The following is an 18874-nucleotide window of genomic DNA, read 5'->3' as shown; positions in this document are numbered from 1 at the left end:
AATAAATGAAGTAGTTACCTACCATTTACCTTGCTTTGCTTTTCCAACTCGTCTGCAACCTGTGCGTGCACGCGCATCCACGGAACAAGCGCGCAGCGGGAAAAAAAAACTGCCCAGCAACAAGACATACTATTTTCTGATTGGCTGGTAGGTCGCTGACGCGGGACCGCTGTAAACTCAGCAGAGAAATCCTCCTCCGCCCTGCCCGTTCAGTATTAATTTCTGTGCGCTCGGCTTTATGACTTCTCAGCGTGAGAAATATCAGGTGTGGCGTGTGAGCGTGTGAACTGGTTGAAATGCGTGTGTCTCACGCTCAATGCGTGAGACTTGAGAGCTTTGTGAGTGAGATGCCGTTCTTTGACTGTCAGTTTGTTTTGTCGTCATGGCAACGCAGATGTCTTGTTCCCGGAGCACAGCGTTTTACTTAATGTAGTGACTATCTTTAGACTTTAGACTCTTTCTTCTTTTGACCAAACATCTTACTCACTTCATGAATGGTAATGACGACAGGAGATTTTTTACGCGTTGAGTACGGCAACAGAACCGTCATCAGAACGATAAAACGCTGTGTTGCTCCACCGTCACTCGTTTATTCTTTCAACTGACATAAGCATCAAAACAAAACATCAGCTGCTACGGAAGCCCCACTGGCCCAAACTACCGAAACCATTAAGGCAAAACAAATATTAGTAGTGAAATTTAGGTCTTAATCACTAAACTATAAAATAATAACTCTCAAAACTTAAACTGAAATATATTCCTTCTCTGTGAACAACAAGGCATATCATGCAATAAAAGAGTTAACTATAAAGTAAATTATAAGCTATACATGGCGCTTACAACAAGTATATTATGTAATAGTCAAATAAGTATATTTTTTCAGTCAATCTTCAAATTGATGTAATGCATCACTTCTTTCCACAAGGTGGCAGCAGAGAGACAGGACCAGTAACAAACCAATAGATAAATTACAGTGTATCAATATTAATGGATTAGATTTACTACACAAAAAAATATAATGATATTTTTTTTAAGACATGGTCCCCTGGTCTGGTTTGAAGGAATTTTATGGAGATTTATGAAAGGAAAGATCAAATAAAATTAATATTAACATTTATAAGATTTGTCCTCCCACCAAAATATAAAGAAACTCTACATGGTATCTATCCGCCAAACGAGTTCATATGACATGGATTTAAAGTTAACAGTGTTAACTGCTACATATGTAATGAACTTGAAAGAACAGCTTTTTCCTTTTTTGTTAATCTGCAAATATGTTATGGAAAACTTTGCACAACCTCCTGAGCATTAAATACATGAACATAGACCCCTGCTCCCTTCAAATTGTTTTACATGGATATGTATCTGAGAATAAAAGTGTGGAATATCTTATTAAAAGCATTATTGGCATTTTAAAACGTCATATACATATGTTCAAATATGGCAAATCTAAACCTTTATTGTCCGTATTTAAGCAAGCATTCCTGTTAAAACTGCCTTTGGACAAAATTGATCAAACCTGAAGCAAAAAATCTTTCTTATCACAACTCTCACATAATTTAGCCCTCTCGCAATATAATTTGATCAATTATACCATTTTCTTTTTAAAATTATTCATGATTCATTTTTATTTTACTTTACATTTTTTTTAAATGTTTTATAAACCGGATTGCATAATCTACAATATATTTGATGTTGTTAATATGAGATTTATCATAATTATCAAGAGGTATTATTGTTATTATACGTTGGTTTGTATTATTTTTTCTTTCTGAGATTGTCCCTTTTTCTTATTATTAATAAAAAAATATTATACAAAAATAAACCAGTGAGAGCAACTCAGTCCGTGACCTCAAATCAACTTCCTTCCGGTTTGTTGTTAAAAGCGTCCTTAGCAACCATCGTAACAACCAAAGAACGTAGTAATCCTACTTCAGAGAACTGGAAGAATATAGCTCGAAACAAAACAATTACGGATCGTATACACAAACCGAATAGATACTATGAAAATTAAGTGCACATTTGTCGCTAGAAAAGTTCTCAAAAGGAAGCTAAAGCCACAATCTATCTTAAAATATAGACATTTCCACCCAAATAAAAGGAAGGTCCGCCATATATTTTGTTCACGCCGGAAAGAAACTCGGAAGTCACGTGACCTAGTTTTTTTCAAAACTTTATTTAACAAGAACAATGACAAACTCGGATGTAAACGTAAACATCAGATTGAGAAAACAATCACACATCCTATTAAAGTGAGATTGCATGAAGGGAAAGGAAGAAATTCAATAAATAAGTAAATAAATAAATAAATAAATAAATAAATAAGAATGAGGGAAAAATAAATAAACAAATGACTATACTTAAATAATAAATATGGAAGGAAAATCATATTGACAAGTACAAGGGGTTCAAGATAAATTGACAGTTGTAATCAGAGTATACAATTCGACTGCAAGGGAAGTATTTATGTGTTTTAGACACTGTTGAAATCACGTGACCTAAAGTAATCCTCCAGAAATGTAGCCATGCTAAAATTTCAGTGCCCTTTTTGTGAAATGGATACATTTTGAGCTGTGGCTCAACACGTGTATTATATAGTATGTAGTGGAGTGAGACTACAGACGGAACAGAATGTTTTTTTTATTGACAAAGACAAAATTAGGAGAAAATCTGCATCACTGCTTTCAGTAGTCTGGTGTTTTGTTCATTATTAAAGGATAGTTAATGCTGGATAACATAACATCAACCATCCCTGTTCTCTGCACCTTTTGAGATAATTTATGTTGCCTTACTATTCAATTCATGCTTCAGGTTAATTTATTGAAATCATTTCAATGCTGATTTATGGTTCCGCGTCACACCAATGCAGAACGTCGGCGTAGGTTACGCGGCGACGCACACCGCACCGCTTCCCTACGCCGTCAGCTACGCCGTCGATTTAACGCGGAACCATAAATCAGGCTAAGCTGCAGACTGTCTGCGCTGATCACAGACACACCGGGTCGGAGCGGATTTGGTCATGATGTTTAACCTGTGTTTTGTGATTAATAAGCACGGGTTTTAATTATTTTTCGTTGGATCAATGTAGCAAATAAAATCGTTGGGACCATCCAGTTCCTCACCCATCAGATACATGTTTCACGTGATCAGTTCAGGTAAAACGGCAGTCAAACCAGCAAAATGTCATTTTGCTGGATGAAATCTATTAATTCCTGATAAAATAAGTGTGTTAGTGACAGCTCTGCTCCTGTACGCATGTGAATGAGTGTACGTTTGTGAGTACATGAAAGTACAATCTGCATTGAGAGTTCTCGTGTGTGATTGGACGACGCCTCGGCGTCGCCGCTGCTCATTTGCATAAAGTTCAGATTTTTCAACTTTTAAATTGACGCGCCGCGCCTGCCACCCGACGCTCCCGCCGCCCCCGCTGCCTCTCGACGCCCGTTTTTCATAGACAATGAATGGCAGCCAGACGCCTATGACGCCCGTGACGCTTTCAGTGTGAACGCAGGGTAACTATAGGCTTTACAAAACAGAAAGGTTTTAAGATTAGTTTTAAAGGTGGAGGTGGTGTCAGCCTCCTTAACCCAGATTGTAAGTTGGTTCCATAGTAATGGTGCCTGATAACAGAACGCCCACCCTCCAAATCTACATTTAGATACTCTAGGAACTACGAGTAAACTTGCACTCTGAGAACGGAGAGCTCTGCCAGGAACATAAGGCACTATCAGGTCTTGTAAATACTGAGGAGCTAAGCCGTTTTGGGCTTTATACGCAAGTAATAACATTTTTAATTGGATTCTGAATTTTACAGGTAGCCAATGGAGCGACGCTAACACTGGAGAGACGTGGTCTCTCCTGCTGATTCCTGTCAGTCAGACCCGGCGGCATGGGCGGGCATTGGGGGGCCGTGCCCGCCCACGGAGTCAGCCGTGCCCGCCCTGGAGTAAAAGCACATTTCTCTGTTTATTCAAAGCTCTCACGCATTGAGGGTGAGACACACGCATTTCAACCAGTTCACACGCTCACCCACCACACCTGACATTTCTCACGCTGAAAAGTGATAAAGTCGAGCGCACAGAAATTAAAACTGAACGGGCGGGGCGGAGGAGGATTTCTCTGCTGAGTTTACAGCGGTCCCGCGTCAGCGACCTACCAGCCAATCAGAAAATAGTATGTCTTGTTGCTGGGCAGTTTTTTTTTCCCCGCTGCGTGCTCGTTCCGTGGATGCGCGGGCACGCACAGGTTGCAGACGAGTTGGAGGTGAGTTCATAAAGTAACTTTCTTTGCATTCATTTGATTCCCAATCAACATACACTGGTAAGAGTTGCTTTACATTGTTAATATGGTCTTAAAAACTGTTGTGAAATGCAAAATAATATAATTTTATACATGCAAATATGTGATAATTACTGAAATTCAGCCATTAATCACGATTAAAGAAAAATTCATCGCTTGACAGCCCTAGAAAAAAGTAATCATGTATTCTTCCAATCCTCATATGTGAGTTTGTCTACCCAAATAGCCCACAACTGTGTATAATGTTATTTGAGCTTGGAGAGCAGCTCTCCCCTATTATAAGCCAGTGCTTTCTCCACAAACCATAACGAAACAGAGCTACATGTCTGTGGATTAAGCCACAGCCACACACTCAACTCAATGTAAAGTAAATAAAGTAAATAAACAAGTCTAACAATAGGTTTACTAAAGTATTATTAAAGACACCATATTTTTTCATTATTTTGATAATAGTTAGGCCTTCAGAGAAGGTCTAGACGGCCCTGACGGCCCGCCACTGGATTATAGTTTTAGTCTAAAGAGTAAAGAGTAAACGATGAACAGAAAGTGTGCCTATTTTTTACTGTTTGCCTTTGTCTATTTCAAAGATGTCAGGGAAGAAGCAAAAGAGCATTCTGTCATTCTGGGCAGCAAAGAGTCAGCCCCCTAAAAAGGTTGCCAGGTCAGAGGAGATGGTGGAAGAGACAGTGGCTAAGACAGTGGAGAAGACGGCAAGGGAGACTTAGGGGAGATAGTGACAGCAGAGACTACAGAGGAGGAGAGAGTGGAGGAGACGGCGGAGGAGAGAGTGGAGGAGAGAGTGGAGGAGACGGCGGAGGAGAGAGTGGAGGAGACGGTGGAGGAGAGAGTGGAGGAGAGAGTGGAGGAGACGGCGGAGGAGAGAGTGGAGGAGACGGCTGTATGGTGCTGTTCTCTCTGTACGCCACAGCCCCCGTTGCTGTTCTTTGTTACATAAATGTTTGACTTTGATTGGAATAAATGGACAGCACTATACTACTGTATTGTTTTTTTTTATATATTTTGGGATGAACTGCCCGTTTTATTGAGAGAAAATGATTTGACAATACAGTAGGAGTGGCCACAGAGCCACTGTGCAGCCTGAGGCAGATAAAATGTAAGTTGAAAAAGTATGCCCCACCGAAAAAATGTAAAGCCCCCCCTCTAATTTGTTTCTGCAGCCGGGTCTGCTGTCAGTACTCGTGCTGCTGCATTCTGGATCAGCTGGAGCCTATTCAGCTTGGACATCCTTGGACATCCTGCTAACAACACATTACAGTAATCCATTCTAGAAGATACAAATGCATGAACTAGTTTTACTGCATCACTCTGCAAGAGGATTTTCCTAATTTTTGCAATATTATAGAAATGGAAAAACGGTATTTTACAAACCTGATTAACATATGGTTTAAACGACAAATCCTGATCAAAAACAACACCAAGGTTTCTTACAGTTGCACTGGAAGCCATCGCAACACCATCTAATTCCTTCCTAAGATGCTCTGGACCAAGAATGATAACCTCTGTTTTATCTGAATTTAGAACCAAGAAATTTCTGGACATCCAGTCCTTGATGTCCCTAAGACATGCCTGAAGTTTAACTAACGGTTCTGTTTCATCCGGCTTCATAGACAAATAGAGCTGCGTATCATCAGCATAGCAATGGAAGTGTATGCCGTGATTCTGGATTATACTTCCCAATGGCTGCATGTATAAACTGAACAAAATTGGCCCTAGCACTGAACCCTGCGGACCACCGTAACAGACCCTTGACTGTTCGGAAGAAACCTCATGTACATGAACAAACTGGAACCTGTCAGGTAGATGATTTAAACCAACGTAGAGCTGTCCCTTTAATCCCAACAACATGCTCTAACCTGTACAGTAAAATGCCATGATCAACAGTGTCAAAAGCAGCACTGAGGTCCAGTAGAACCAATATGGACACTAATTCCTTGTCTGAGGCCATAAGGAGGTCATTCCTGACTTGAATCAGTGCTGTCTCTGCTGAAAGACTTCAAACAGATAATTTCTATACAAATAGTCACATAACTGGCTTGAAACTGCCTTTTCCAGAATTTAAGATACAAATGCAAGGTTGGAAATTGGCCTATAATTAGCTAAGGTGTCTGGGTCAAGAGAAGGTGTCATGAGCCCTGTCACTCCACCCGTTGACCCTCTATCCAATTAGCTCCACCTGCCCCCACTCTGCTCTGATTTACCTGCACAGCTGTATTGCATTCTCCACTTAACCTCTCCCAGTATTTAAAGCCCTGTCTTTCAGCTCTCCCTTGTCAGATCGTCTGCAAACCTGCACCGGAACCCTGCCTGTCTGCTTGTCTCTCTGACTCCCATCTGTGACCCGGACTTGGATTCCACCCCAACTCTGATCTCCTGCCCCGGTAATGTTGACCTGCCTTCTGCCCCCGACTATGCTTTCTGCTTTGCCCTCGACTGCACTACTGCTCCGTTTTCACCTGTTCTGTTGTGTGTGTGTGTTTCCCCCAGGACTGCCCGGATCCTCCAGCTCCCGTGATCGCTGCCGGGGGAACACACACACACACAGACCCCCTGGACCCCCTGAACACCGTGGACCCCCTGAACCCCCGGGACCCCCTGGACCCCCTGAAGCCCTCATTCACTCCCAACTTCCCTTTCCCCTGAAGGATTAATAAACCTTCTTGTGTGACGCAATTGTGGTCCTCTGGTCGTCTGTCTGAATCGTGACAGAAGGTTTTTTAAGTAAAGGGTTAATTACTGCCACTTTGAAAACCTGTGGTACATATCCTAAGTTTAGGTTGATTTGGTCTAGTATTGTCGTACCAATAAGAGAAAAAACATTTTTGAATAGTCGAGTCGGGATGGGGTCTAACATACATGTGGTTGACTTAGCTCTATTGACGAGTGAGGTCAGCTCAGGGAGGTCTATCGCAGGTCTTTCCTCCCCGCTGCCATCAGACTCTATAACCTGGCCGATCACTGTAGCTAACGGACAATAATATCATGTAATAACGCAACAATATGACTCTGTGCAATAATCATATGTGCAATATCCATGCAACATCTGTCTACCTCACACTCTGTTTACCTGCTTTTTTGCACTGTTTTTCTTCCTTTGCACTATTTTTTTCTTTTATCTTATATTTTTTTATCTTTATACCTCGACTACATTATGTATATTGTGTATTGTGTATATACTGTCCATATTTTTTAATTATATATATCTTTTACTTTTTTAATTTTTACCCCCCTTCCCCGCATGCGTGTGTGTGTGTTTATATGTTAAGTGTACTGCTGCTAACACAGGAGTTTCCCCCATGGAATGAATAATAAAGGTTATCTTATCTTATCTTATCTTATAGGATCAAAACAGTCTAGAGACAAGTCAGAATCTAGGGAAGTCGCTAAAGCTGAAGAAACACCCACAACCGGCTGGTTGATTTCTTCTCTAATTCTCGTGATTTTACTGTTAAAGAAGCTCATAAGATCTTCACTACTGAGAGCTGCAGGAATGCACGGCTCAACAGAGTTGTGACTCTTTGTCAGCCTGGCTACAGTGCTGAACAGAAAACGTGGGTTACTTTTGTTATCCTCTATCAACGTTGAATAATAAGCTGTTCTGACTTTGCGAATGGCTTTTGTATATACTATTAGAATATCTTTCCATTCATGATAGGAGTCTACAGACTTACAAGAGTAACACTTCCTTTCCATTTTACACACGTTTTGTTTCAACATGTGGATATCTGAATTATACAAGGGAGTTAAGCTCCTGTGGCTAGAAACCCTCCTTTTCAAAGGAGCAACTTCATCTAAAGTTGAATGCAAGAAATCAGCAGTGTTACTAACAAGAAAATCAACATCAGAGGTAGAACCCAGGCCACTGGCCTCTACTGCTTCACTATTTTCCGCTGTCGTAAAATGCGCAATGGCCTCCTTAAATTTAGCAATAGCTTCATCAGACAAACATCTGCTAAAATAATACCTCAACACCGTAGGTGAGAACGAGATCGAGAGTATGATTAAAACAGTGCGTCGGTTTGTCCACTTTTTGTGAGATACCCATTGATTCTAGAAGAGAATTGAAAGCTAATTTAAGATTCCAACAAGATTTCAACATCCATATGAATATTAAAATCACCGATTATGATGAATTTATCTGGACTGATCAATAATCCCGAAAGGAAATCTGAAAGTTCAGATAGAAACTCTAGATAAGCACCAGCAGGGGGCCGGTACACTACCACTAACACAACTGGCTTTCTCTCTGGAAATTTCAGACTAAGCTTGAGGCTTTCAAATGTATTATAATTGCACTTAGGTTCAATTTTTGTTTGGAGACTGGAGTTATAAATTGCTGCGACTCCTCCGCCTCGGCCCGTGTTTCTAGGAATGTGATGATTAAAGTAGCCGGGCGGAGTCTATTCCATCAAACTAAAATACTCGTCCTCTTGTAACCATGTTTCTGTTAAGCAGAAAATATCACTTGTGCTCTCTGTAATTATATCATTTACTAACAGAGATTTGGAGCTTAACGATTGTATATTTAGTACTCTGCATCTAATTTTTCGGTCTCTTATTGGTACCAAATGTGCATTGGTTTTAATTTTCACAAGGTTATTTTGGTTAACGCCTCCAAAACGCAGCACCTGGTGAACTTTTGGAGGGCGGGGAACTGCAACCACTTCTATTTTGCTAGGCACCTGGTTAGAGTTGCCAATTACATCATGTAATCCTATAGTTTTAGAGTCGCCAATTACATAATGCAATCCTACAGTTTTATTGGCAGGCGTTGGTCCTCGAGAAGCAGCAGAGAAGTATCTTAAACTGCAGCTCTGCATCCTGGCCTGGACCCTGCGTTGTCAGGGGGAGGGTCTAATAAAACAGGCCAAATTACTAGAGACAAGAGCAGCACCAACCCGGGTGGGATGAATGCCGTCTCTTCTAATCAGACCGGGCTTTCCCCAGAACGTCTCCCAATTGTCAATAAAGGCCACGTCGTTTTCTGAACACCACCGATACAACCAGCGACGGAGCGAGAGCATGCGGCTAAACATGTCATCACTGATCAGATTGGGGAGGGGACCAGAGAAACCTACGGAGTCTGACATGGTTTTGGCGTAGTTACACACCGAGACAATATTAATTTTGGTCACTTCCGACTGGCGAAGACGGGAGTCATTAGCTCTGACATGGATTATAACTTTACCATATTTTCTGCTGCTGCAGAGGCTGCTGGGCAGAGAGCAGCAGCCTCTGCAGCAGCAGCAGCAGCAGCGGACTAACGGCTCCCGCTCCCCGGTTACACACAGCGGGGACCGAGCTGCTCTGGAAATAACTACATAATAACTATATACTGGGGTCCGTGGCAGAAGGGAGGGAGGGAGGGGGTTACACTGGGACACTGTGAGCCCAGGAGGACCCGTGCAAGTGAACACGTCGGGCTGCTGGAAGCGAGTGCGCGCATGGGACAGGGCGGGGGGACGTGGCTTAAAATGAAGACATCTGATTGGTTCTTTCCCTTCCTGGACCTGGACCAATCCGTATCATTCGGACCGAATGGGGGGGGCTTAGAGGTGCCATTTTCAATCAAAATTTCAATCAAGGAGAATGCCTTTAACTAACGAGTCTACGGGACTATTGTCAATTGGGCGGAACCGGAACTCTAACTGACTGAGCCTCGCCTCCAGCCCTGCAAATAAACTACATTTTAAGCCGTCTTCACTATAGGAGGCAGAGGAATAGCTAAACATTTCACACACTGAGCAGCAAAGAGGTGAAACGATGGGAGACGGAGAGGCCATGCTAAGATGCTAACAGAAGCTAAGGGACAGAAAATTGATCGGTGATTGGTGACAGTGAAAGCTGCAGAAGAGAAAATGAGCGAGTGTTGAAATAAAGATAGAAATGTACCAGATATAGTACTATTTTACCAGAAAACAATCTAAGTTTAGACAAAAAAGTCGGGAGAGATCAGAGCCTGCAAACGCTGTGAGACGGCAGCAGACCACAAACACCAGGAAGTGATGCGATGCGTGACGCAGTACGTTACCCAATCAGCAAGCCAGCCGATGCAGCAAAGTACCTAACACACAGTTTAATTTTCAATTCAATTCAATTTTTTTTATATAGCGTCTAATACAACAGAGTTGTCTCTAGACGCTTTCCAGAGACCCATACCCAGAACATGACCCCCGAGCAGTTATTACATAAACAATGGAAGGTAAAAACTCCCCTAGTGGGAGAAAAACCTTAAGCCAAACAGTGTCAAGGAAAAACTCCCCTTTAGGAGGGAAGAAACCTTGAGCAGGACCAGGCTCGTAAGGGGGGACCCTCCTGCCAAGGGCCAGACTGGTGGGTCAGGGACGGCAACAGCACAGCAGGCAGGTGGAAGAGGCAGAGACCTCGTCGGAGGTGGCAGGGGCATACAGGCGATGTTGCTCTGATATGCGAGCAAATCGGTGAGATGAAGGATTTTTGGAGAGAGCAGCTTTGTGAAAGTGATGAGCGACAGGAGCGGTTGCTGACCACATTTATGGAGGGCAAAAATAACATGTTTGGAGCACTTCAGGAGTCAATCAGGAGCCTGAGACAAAAACGCCATCCTCACGGCCAATGACCTCCAACCCACGGAAGCGTACCTGGGGTACCATCATGCCCTCCCACGGCCATCAAGCCCTGTCTACCGCAACCTCTAGACATGTGAAGATATTTCGTTTTAGTTCAGCTTTTGATACCTCTACAATTTGCACATACAAATATTGTTTAAAATTTGCAAACCTTTTTCAAACGTGTACATGTTAAGATATTTCTTTAAGATTTGTATACCATTTTGTATCTGTTCATAATAAATGTAACACTAAAACACTCATATGTAGCTCTTTGTTTGTAATAAAAGTGAAACACATAACTACAAATGAAATGACTTTATTCGTGGCAGGAAACATACGGCACATAAAAGTATGTGCCGTACAGCAAAAAAGATGAAGGAAGCTCTTACAACTGCAAACAAAATGCTAAAACAAGGGTCTGCGCAGAGGGAAGTTTGCACTCAAATAGTCTGTAAGCACCTCTCTGATCTTCTGACCACCTGCATCGTCAGAGGCGTTGTGGGCACGGGCATCAGGTTGTGGTAGGTCGGATTCTAATACAGCAGCCTCATCGGTCCAGGTGGGATTTACACTGTCCTTCTCATCTTCACATAAGTTATGCAACGCACAACATGTAGCTATCACATGAGGGGTGAATGTAAAATGAAAATCACTTCGCTTGAGCAACACTCGCCAGCGTGACTTCAGTCTCCCAAAGGCGATCTCGACAGTGTTCCTTGCAGAGCTTAAGTACACATTAAATGACTCCTGCTCAGGGGTGATGCGTGGGGAATGGGTGTACCCTTTGATCAGCCACTCCATGAGAGGATAAGCCGGATCTCCCAGAAGAAAAGGGTTGATAGCAACACCGTTGATTTCCCTTAGGCCCTTAGTGAAAAAGACAAGATAACAATGAACAACAAATTTCAGAATGTGTTGCATCTGATGGATTTGCACATTAAGGTATCAGAAAAAAATTATATGCAGAGGTGATACGGAATACTAACTTAGCATGTCCAGTAAGATACCTGGAGTGTATAGGACGACTTACTTTAGGCAGCTGATGTGCATGGCTGAACAACGCTGACTGCCTAAGAACGTTTTCGTCGTGGGCACTTCCAGGCAGTTTGCAGTTTATGTTCCAAAACCTATGAGACATAATAGCAGCATTAAGTTCATGATGCTCAGACTGCACAGCGGGTGGGGATGGGTGGCAAAACATTCTTTAACCCTCAAAAACTGCATATTTTAGCATTTTACAGTATCCCCTCACCACCATTAATAGTCAAAAATGAATTTTGGAAAATAAATATGATTCAGACAAACAACAAAATGTGTATCAGTTGCACAAAAAGTTGAAACATTTCCATTTGTGTATATTCTTGGTCACATGAAGACAAATCTTTTACATTTCTCTTTTGAGGTGTGTTTTCTTCTCTCAACTGTAAAAAATGGTTCAAATTAGATCCTGCACAGTATGTAAGGGTTAAGAGGAAATGTGTTTGCCCACAACTCACCGATAGGTGTCGTCCACCACAGCTTGGAGGACATAGGAAGGCCATCCTTTGGGATTGATGAAGTCATTGTAGCCATCACTTGGTGGTAAAACAGGAATGTGGGTGCTGTCGATGCAACCGATTATTTGGGGGATGTTGAACTTTTGCTCGAACCGGCTTGCTATGGCGATGGCTTCCTCTGCAGTGGGCACCATGATGATGTTTTGCATGACCGATGATACCATCCCTTTGCAAAAAATATACACAAACTTTTTCACTGTCGACTTGTGCACGCCGAACTGGTTTGCCACAACCCTGTAGTCAGAAGAACTGGCCAGCTTGTAAAGAACAATCGCAACCCTCATCTGAAGCGGTACCGGTGCCCGAACGGTCACGGCCTCAGGTTTCATAACTCGTGACATCAAGCCACATAACTTGTCGAAGGTCCTGCGGGTCATTCGGAAGTTCTCTTTCCACTCCTCGTCACCAAATTCCTTTAACACCACTCGCTCCCACCAGTCTTTGCTCCTGACCCGCATCCAGCATGAACGTTGAGACGTCCTTTGTAGCAGAGAGGCTCCAGCGTTCATCAACAAATTGGCGCTCTCTATGGCCCCTTGACGTATTACTCGCCGGCGGCGTCGTTCTTCTATCATCACTGCAGCCAAAAGATCTGTTGTTCTTTTCATCATCACAACTAAGAGGTACATAATGGACGAGATGTACGTTGCTGTAGCCTCGTCCAGGTCCTCGTACAACATCTTTCGTTGTTGTTGTTGTTGTTGTTGTTGTTGTTGTTGTTGTTGTTGTTGTTGTTGTGCTCTGGCTATATATCCGATTCTCTGAACAGCATGTATACTCAGACAAATGATTCGGTATTATGGATGTCTTTATCTGATACGATCAGAAATCCAATTTATTTGCTGCATGTAAACGTACTGTGTGTCTCCAGCAGCTGAAAACCTCCTTAAATGTGCGAGAGCGCAGGACGGTTCTCGAGCGACCAATCAGGAAAAAGAGCCGCCCGGCAGATCAGCAGGGGGCGGGGCTGCGGACTAGGCGGGAGTTTTGAAAATATTCTATCATATAAACGGCGCACATTGAGGCGCGAGCTCGCTCCCGGGGGGGGCGGGGCTGCAGAGCAGAATCCACCAATCAGGAGCGGAGGTCTGGACCGCGTCACCGAGTCACACACTTTAAGATCAGCGAGTCTCGCTTCTCCCAGCATTATTGTCCTGATCCAGAATCAGTCGCCATGGCCAGAACCAAGCAGACCGCTCGTAAGTCCACCGGAGGCAAAGCCCCCAGGAAGCAGCTGGCCACCAAGGCCGCCCGGAAGAGCGCCCCGGCCACCGGCGGAGTGAAGAAGCCTCACCGCTACAGGCCCGGTACCGTGGCTCTGAGGGAGATCCGCCGCTACCAGAAGTCCACGGAGCTGCTGATCCGCAAGCTGCCCTTCCAGCGGCTGGTGAGAGAAATCGCTCAGGACTTCAAGACCGACCTGCGCTTCCAGAGCTCCGCCGTCATGGCCCTGCAGGAGGCCAGCGAGGCTTACCTGGTGGGGCTGTTCGAGGACACCAACCTGTGCGCCATCCACGCCAAGAGGGTCACCATCATGCCCAAAGACATTCAGCTGGCCCGCCGCATCCGCGGAGAGAGAGCTTAGACCGTCTACCCTGTAACCACAACGGCTCTTTTAAGAGCCACCAACACTACTAAAGAGCTGCTTCCATCAATCTCATTACTGTAAAAGTTGCTACATTAATTGTCACAAAGCAGAACACGATTCCCTCAATTAAATAGTTTAGCTCTTCTTCCACTATAATTAATAGGCTACATCTAATGAGCAGTATAAGATCTTAAACATACACTAGTATAGTTAGTTTTTATAACCTGTATTCCCTGCATCTCCATCTTTCAGCCCTTTTATTTTACATATTTATGGAACAAGACTTTCAAGTTTTAAATTCTGTAAATTTCACATGAAAAAGATAACTATCACAATAAGCATAAAAATGGTACATTCATGTGAGTTCAGTGGAATGTATTAATAATAATAATTGGAGGATGAACAATAGTGAAAAACATATTTTCATGTTTATTTTTACCTGTTTTTATACCACTTTCATCCAAAAACGTTTTTTTTCCCCCTCTACAGACATGTACTAATCCAGTAGGTTTCCATTGCTGTGCTGCTGTACTCTGACATTTGGGTTAAATAAAAGTTGTTCTAGTAACTTTTTTTTTTTTTTTATCAAAACATTTCAAAAGTAGAAAATGACTACATTTGATTCAAAGTGCTCAAGATATTAAGACACTGATGGACTGTTTCAAATTTATGACTTGAACTGTAATTAAGAAATAACTCTTATAAACCTCTTATGCACTCATTTGGTAACGCATTTGAACTCTTAAGTCAAAACCCAAAGAACATTCATAATAATATTAAGCAGGAATATTTAGCATTTCACTCAAAACCTCTGTTGCTTAATAGTTAAGCTCTTTCAACCATTAATATGTTCACACAGTTGAAGGTTGGTACTCAAATCAAAGGCTCCCTGCAGAGCTGCTCTGCAGAAGGCTGGAGACCGCGCCAGCTGAAGCAGGTAAGGATATGAAGAGCTGTAGCACTCGCTGGTAAACGCTGCCCTCTGGTGGTCAAGTTGTGGTACTTCCTGATCAGCGTTCCCGTCGTCTCTCGGCAGCAAGCCGTGATGAAGTCGCGGCTTGCTGCTTCATATGTTCATCAGTAATAACTTACAAACTTTTAAAGCAGTCTGCAAAAATTGAGAATAATCCAGGTTTCACATAGTCCAGGGACTAATGAGTAAATAAGGTAGATTTGTGTCATTTATTTAACTGTACGACAGAGCTGCTTCCATGAATCTCATTACTGTAAAAGTTGCTACATTAATTGTCACAAAGCAGAACACGATTCCCTCAATTAATAGTTTTCCTCCTCTTGCACTAATAATTAATAGTCAACATCTAATATGAGCAGTATAAGATCTTAAACATACCCTAGTATCAGGTTTTTTTTGTACTTCCACCTTTCAGTCCTTTATTTTATCCCACCAAATACCAACAATGATGTTATTTAGTGCACACGTTGTATAATTCCATAATAAAGTATTTTATCTCTATTTAAGCTTGTTCTTAGTTGCCAGATCTTTCAGGGATCCTTCTGGTCAGGCCTTCACTGGGAATGGAGTCAGCATTTCACATAGTTGAAGCTGGGTGTTTGAAGGCAGCTGTTGTAGCATCATCATAAATGATGTTCATTTACTGGAACCACTTCTGTTGCTTTTTCTCTCCTGACCCACAAATGGTCCCATAGATTTATTGCTTACTTTGTCTCCATGGCTTCATCACTGAGACAAATATTTATATATATTCTACACATATATTTATGGAAAAAAGACATATTTTCAAGTTTTACATTGTGTACAATTCACATGACAAAAACAACTATGTACATGTGAGTTTAGTGGAATTTATTAATAATAATGATAATAATAATTATTGGAGGAAGAACAATAGTGAAAAACACATTTTCATGTTTATATTTTTATTCCATTTTTTTCCCTCTACAGACATCATGTAATAATCCAGTAGGTTTCCATTGCTGTGCTGCTGTACTCTGACATTTGGGTTAAATAAAAGTTGTTCTAGAAATTGATTTTTTTTTTTTAATCAAAATATTTCATCAGTAGAAAATGACTAAATTTGATACAAAGTGCTCAATGAATTGGTTAACCAAAAAGAAAACACATTGTATGTAGTACTACATGATGTGTGAGGCATGTTTGAGAGTTAGATTAGATTTGTTTATTTGATGACTTAAACTGTAATCAAGAAAAAATATCAGCGTTGCAAACCAAATGACAACTGACAGGATACATAACTGACTTTAAATTATAAAAATGTAATCAATAACAAATTTGCAGTTACATGAGTACACAAATATTTTCTTATAAGAAAACAATATTTCTTATGTGACACAATTTACCTTTTAAGGAAGATGTGGTGGCTCTTAAAATACTAATACTCTTTAAATACTAAGATACTGCAAAAAGTGTCCTTATCTGTTAAACAGTTAGAACACACAGTAATATTGAATAACTGCCAGATATTGAAAGTTGAAGTTATCTTGGGAAAGGAATGGGCAGGAGCACTGATTCTTTGCACATTTGGCAATTCTACAGCCATGAAATCTAAATAAATCCAGGCGGCTTGAATGTAATTACGATAGTAAAAGGGTTTATAAACCACATTAATAAATTCTGAAGCCCATGAGTGAATTATTGATTAAGATACTCTGAAATGTATAGTGGAGTAAAAAAAAAAAAAAAAAAAAAAGAGTAAAAGAGAAAGTGGTTGAAACTGGTTCTTGTAAATTCTTTGAAACTGTTGACTTTTGTGTTTGTTTAAAATAAAATATAGTAATGTTCCCTTGAATGTACATTCAATACATTGGGGGTAATTGTGCAATTTATTGTTGAAAAAACAAAGTGATAGGAAAAGAACTCTCAGGATGAGGTGGTGGCTCTTAAAAGAACCTTTTTGATTTTTTCCAGCAGTGATGCTTCACTTCTTCTTGGGTGCTGCCTTCTTGGCTTTGGGCTTGGCCACCTTCTTGGCGGGGGACTTGTTGGCTTTGGGGGCCTTCTTCAGCACCTTCTTGGGGCTCTTGGCGACCTTCTTGGGGCTCTTGGCCGTCTTCTTGAGCGCTGCGGGCTTCTTCACCTTCTTGGGGCTCTTCTTGGCCGCTGCTGGTTTCTTGGCTGCTGCGCTCTTCGCCTTCTTCGCTGCTGCGGGTTTCTTGGCGGCGGGCTTGTTGGCTTTAGGAGCCGCTTTCTTCACGGGAGCTTTGGCCTTCGTGTCAGTGTTCTTGCTGATCTTGAAGGAGCCGGAGGCCCCGGTCCCCTTGGTCTGGACCAGGGTCCCCTTGGTCACCAGGCTCTTGATGGCGGTGTTGACGCGGGCTTTGTTCTTGTCCACGTCGTATCCTCCGGCGGCCAGAGCTTTCTTGACGGCGGCGGCGGACACGCCGCTGCGCTCCTTGGACGCGGCCACGGCCTTCACGATGAGCTCTGCCGCGCTGGGGCCGGCCTTCTTCGGCTTGGACACCTTCTTCTTGGCGGCTTTGGCCGGAGCCGGAGCTGGAGCTACTTCTGCCATGTCGAGCTGCTGCGAGAGTCACTGCTAATGATGAGAAGCCGGAGCTCCGACGGAACTTAAACACACCATGAGAACCGTGGAGACTCAACCCGCAGCGCCGCTCCCGTGTGCAGTCGGCGGAGTCACACTTGTGTTTTCTCCTCGTCCTTTAACGGGTCAGAAATCAGTGTTGGAGCGTCGTTTCAGGCTGACAGAGGAGAAGCTGACAGCGGACTAGTTTCTCTTCGTGTCCAGATACTCTGGAAGTCCGATGTTCTCCGCAGTTTGTTTGTGGGGGTTTAAAACTTCGTGGAGTCGCCGCGGAGCTCGGGGCCGATCGGCAACTTTCCCCTCTTCTTTCTCTCCTAAAATGCTTTAAAATACACAAGATTTCCGAGAAAAACACATTTCTAGCTGAATCATATGTTTGTTCAATGAACAAAAAGAACAACAAACATCAGTTGACCCTAATGTTTCGTTAAAATGAAGATAATGTGGCAGCAGCAAACACACTGATGGAGGAGGCTCTTGTGGCAGCGACTTCCTGTCAGGTTTCTGCTGATTACTGCAATGTTATCAGAGTTATTTTTTGCAACTTCTTTTTAAGTATGTTATACTTCAAAACAAAAATTTTCTTTCTTTTTTCATTTTTGAAATGAATAAAATCCTGAACTTGCACTTATGGATGTTGAAGTTAAACATATCAAGAGCTTTTTGACATGAAGCTCATTTTAAAACATTTCATACGCAGGTCATTATTCAATTCATAAATACAAATGTCCAAACAAGCATGAAACATAAAAAACACACGAGAACACAACATAAGACCAGCCCAAAGCTGTTGAAATAAATGTCTTATGTTTGCTGCTTTGTAAGAAATTCAATTGTGTTAAAGCAATGTATAGAAGCAGGCAACGTCTTCAACAACCGTGGGTCTCCTGCTCTGATAGCATGGATGTGCGTGTCCCCCCTGCCAGCCTTTCACTAGGTCACCTGAGACTGTGAAGGGTTCAGGTGGTGGGGAGAGCTAAAAGGTCTGAGATGTTTGCAGGATAAATAATATGCATAAATAATACCACACTCAACCAGAAGAGGGGATTCAGGAATAGGATGGTCTGTCTGAATGTCTCCAACATAATATGAGAACAAGGTTCCCGGCCTGGTAACAAGCCCACATTTAGAAAATAGCAGCATGGCTTTGTTACGCCCACAGAGTGCAAGCTGACCCATAGGGTGACATATTTTAGAAAATAATTTATTCTGAAATAACAAATAAAAACGGAAACGTGAGTCGGCTGATCGTCAGTGGCTTTTACTGGTCCCAGTGTTAAC

The 18874-nt window shown here is 42.3% G+C and overlaps 2 protein-coding genes across 2 annotated transcripts; one reads left to right on the top strand and one right to left on the bottom strand.

The window, feature by feature from the left end:
- The first annotated feature begins 13627 nt into the window (after positions 1–13627).
- Positions 13628–14048, top strand: LOC133448147 (histone H3). Its single transcript, XM_061726528.1, has one exon. The coding sequence runs from the start codon at positions 13638–13640 to the stop codon at positions 14046–14048; it is 411 nt and encodes a 136-aa protein (XP_061582512.1). The 5' UTR covers positions 13628–13637.
- A 2921-nt stretch (positions 14049–16969) lies between these two features.
- Positions 16970–17563, bottom strand: LOC133448099 (histone H1-like). The gene has a single exon (XM_061726525.1). It carries the CDS (start codon positions 17561–17563, stop codon positions 16970–16972), a length of 594 nt encoding a protein of 197 aa, XP_061582509.1.
- Positions 17564–18874: the final 1311 nt, after the last annotated feature.

This window comes from Cololabis saira, chromosome 1, assembly GCF_033807715.1.
Source record: "Cololabis saira isolate AMF1-May2022 chromosome 1, fColSai1.1, whole genome shotgun sequence".
NCBI lineage: Eukaryota > Metazoa > Chordata > Actinopteri > Beloniformes > Belonidae > Cololabis > Cololabis saira.
The sequence above is the reverse complement of the archived record's forward strand: the minus strand, read 5'-3'. Positions and strand labels throughout refer to the sequence as shown.